This window comes from Lotus japonicus, chromosome 4 (genome assembly GCF_012489685.1).
Source record: "Lotus japonicus ecotype B-129 chromosome 4, LjGifu_v1.2".
Taxonomy (NCBI): Eukaryota; Viridiplantae; Streptophyta; class Magnoliopsida; order Fabales; family Fabaceae; genus Lotus; species Lotus japonicus.
In genome coordinates, this window is record NC_080044.1 from 42528561 (window position 1) to 42532051 (window position 3491).

The following is a 3491-nucleotide window of genomic DNA, read 5'->3' on the forward strand; positions in this document are numbered from 1 at the left end:
ATGGTAAAATGAGGGTTTGCATAGATTATAGAGATTTAAATTCGGCTACGCCGAAAGATGAATATCCCATGCCTGTGGCCGAAATGATGGTAGATTCTGCCGCAGGAAATGAATATTTAAGTTTACTGGATGGATATTCGGGGTATAACCAAATTTACATTGCAGAGGATGATGTGTCGAAGACTGCATTTCGGTGTCCAGGGGCACTAGGAACATATGAATGGGTGGTGATGCCGTTCGGTCTTAAAAATGCCGGTGCAACTTATCAGAGGGTAATGAACACTATTTTTCATGAATATATTGAGAAATTTATGCAAGTGTATATCGATGATATTGTAGTAAAGTCGAAATCTCAGGATGTTCATATCGAACATCTTAAGTTGTCATTTGAAAAAATGAGAAAGTACGGCTTAAAAATGAACCCACTCAAGTGTGCCTTTGGTGTAATTGCAGGGCAATTTCTGGGATTCATTGTTCATAAGAAGGGCATTGAAATCGACCAGAACAAGGCGAAAGCAATCTTCGATACTCAACCACCGTCGAATAAAAAACAGTTACAATCTTTGTTGGGCAAAGTCAATTTCTTGAGAAGGTTTATCATGGATCTAAGCGGGAAAACCAAGGTATTCTCCACATTGCTTCGACACAAGAAAGAACAAGAGTTTCAATGGATGGAAGAACATCAGAAGGCGTTCGAGGAAATAAAAGCCAGCTTAACAACGGCACCAGTCATGGCTCCTCTCATTCGTGGAAAACCAATGAAACTCTACATTTCGGCATCAGAGGAAACTATTGGCAGTGTGTTGGCTCAAGATGATGAAGATGGAATCGAAAGGGCTATATATTATTTGAGCCGAATCCTTAATGATGCCGAAACTAGATATAGTTTAGTAGAAAAATTGTGTTTATGTTTGTATTTTTCATGTACTAAACTTAAGTACTATATTAAACCTATTGATGTAACTGTTATTTCCCATTATGATATAATAAAGCATATGCTGTTCAAGCCCATTCTTCATAGTCGAATTGGAAAGTGGGCGTTGGCCCTTACTGAGTTTTCTTTAAGTTATCAACATTTAAGGGCTATGAAAGGCCAAGTAATAGCTGATTTTTTGGTTGATCATAGTGGGTCGAAAGAACAGGAGACAGTGGTGACGTTGAAACCTTGGGAAATGTATTTCAATGGTTCGAGGCATAAGAAAGGGACCGGGATAGGTATCTTGATAATTTCACCCCAAGGAATCCCGACAAAAATTAAGTTGGGCATCGAAGGTGAGTGTTCGAATAATGAGGCGGAGTATGAAGCTTTATTGATAGGGCTCGAAACGGCTCTAAACTTGGGGGCTAGAGAGCTCTTAATTCGTGGAGATTCAGAGTTGGTTATTAAACAACTAACTGGTGAATACCAATGTGTTAGTGAGAATTTAATGAAATATCATTCGAAAGCAGTTAAAATGTTAAGAAGTTTTGATGAAGTCGAATTATGTCATATCCCTAGGATCGAGAATGCTGAAGCGAATGTTTTGGCACAAATTGCGTCAGGTTACCGGCTACCTCGGAAAAAGCTTAAAGAGCTAGTAAAGGTCAAAAGAAAGTTTATCCCTAGTTTTAAGGAAAGGAAAATGGAGTTCGAGCAGGAGGTATTGGTCATTAGTAATTTAGATGACAGTGATTGGAGGAAACCTGTCGTGAAATACTTGCAAAACCCAAATGCACCAACAGATCGAAGAACAAAGTATCGAGCTCTAAGTTACTTGATTTTGGATGACGAATTGTTTAAAAAAGGGGTGAATGAAGTTTTACTAAAGTGCCTAAGTGAAGAAGAAGCGTTTCGAGCAGTCAAGGCCATTCATGATGGTATGTGTGGGGCGCATCAGGCTGGCCATAAGATGAAGTGGACATTGTTTCGACAAGGAGTATATTGGCCAAATATGTTAAAAGATTGCATTGAATATGCCAAATCTTGCGCCGAATGTCAGAAGCATGCTGGCATCCAACATGTACCGGTAAGTGAGTTACATTCGATCGTGAAACCCTGGTCATTTAGGGGGTGGGCGTTGGATTTGATTGGTCAAATACATCCTTCTTCGTCTAAACAACATGACTATATAATAGTGGCTATCGATTATTTCACTAAATGGGTCGAGGCCATTCCGCTGAGAGGTGTCGACCAAGATACGCTTATTAGTTTTATTCAAGAACACATAGTATTCAGATATGGGATTCCTGAGACGTTAACTACTGACCAAGGGTCAGTATTTACTGGAAGGAATTGTAAGATCAAGTTTTGATCTTGTAGTACAACTCTATGTTTTGATGATTACAAGTTAACCTTTTGATATGAACAATTGTGGTACTCTAACGTGTTTTTCTGAGTGTGCTATTTACAGGCTCTGACCTCAACTCAATCTCACACAAATCAGAAGCACTGTGTATAAAGAGTGACCCAAGCAACGCTTTCGCATTCACCATGTTCAGTATGAACAGTGGAAAAGCTTCAGAAGTTCTGAAGTTATACAAACTCTGATGAGGACTCAGTCACTAGAAGCTCTGAAGATCCAGAAAGTCTGATAACCAAGAAACACTGAAGGCTCAGATATTCTGATGGTGTAGAAGACTCTGAAGATCCAGAAGCTGATTAGTGAAGTTCTGATGTCCAGAAGCAAGATACTCTGAAGACCATGTTCTTCCCTCTGAGTTCAGAATCAGAAGATACAATGGTCAGAGGATCTGGGCTTTCCCTCTGACTCTGATCAACCGGCTTCACAAGTTCCAATATGAAGCATCCCCTGATCAGAAGTCTCCTAGGTTTAAAGGTCAAGTCGCTATCCAAGTACAAAAGCAACTGTACCTTCCTGACGACCTACCTAACGTTCTCAGCCACATCAGAAGCTGGATTTTCCAGAACTGCCCTCCAACGGTAGCATTTCCCATGCATTGCTCAACCCTAATCCTTGGAGTATATAAAGAGGCTGAAGACTGAAAGAAACGGCTAGAAGCATTCACATACGCAAGACATATTCAAAATCTTCTAAGTTTTCTTTCATCTGAAATTCATTGAGTTTACTATTAGCTTTTTAGAAGCAAATCTCTTGTAAACAATTCTTTGATAAACAGTTTGTTTAGTTCCTTTAGGAGATCAAGGTTGATCGGATCCTAGAGAAGACTAAGAGAGTGAATCTTAGTGTGAGCTAAGTCAGTGTAATTGTTAGTCACTTGTAGGTTTCAAGTGCAGTTGTAACTCTTACCTGATTAGTGGATTGCCTTCATTCTAAGAAGGAAGAAATCACCTTAACGGGTGGACTGGAGTAGCTTGAGTGATTTATCAAGTGAACCAGGATAAAATCCTTGTGTGCTTTTCTATCTCTTATCTTTAGCACTTAAGTTCTCGAAAGATTTGTCAAAATCTTTAAGGTGGAAGTTTTATACTGAAAACGTTATTCAAACCCCCCCTTTCTACCGTTTTTCATACCTTCAATTGGTATCAGAGC

At 39.4% G+C, this 3491-nt stretch overlaps 1 protein-coding gene across 1 annotated transcript; it reads left to right on the forward strand.

Annotated features, from left to right (window-relative positions):
• Nucleotides 1-599: 599 nt before the first annotated feature.
• LOC130712772 (uncharacterized) lies at nt 600-2291 on the forward strand. Its single transcript, XM_057562589.1, has one exon. It carries the CDS (start codon nt 600-602, stop codon nt 2289-2291), a length of 1692 nt encoding a protein of 563 aa, XP_057418572.1.
• The last annotated feature ends 1200 nt before the right edge of the window (nt 2292-3491 follow it).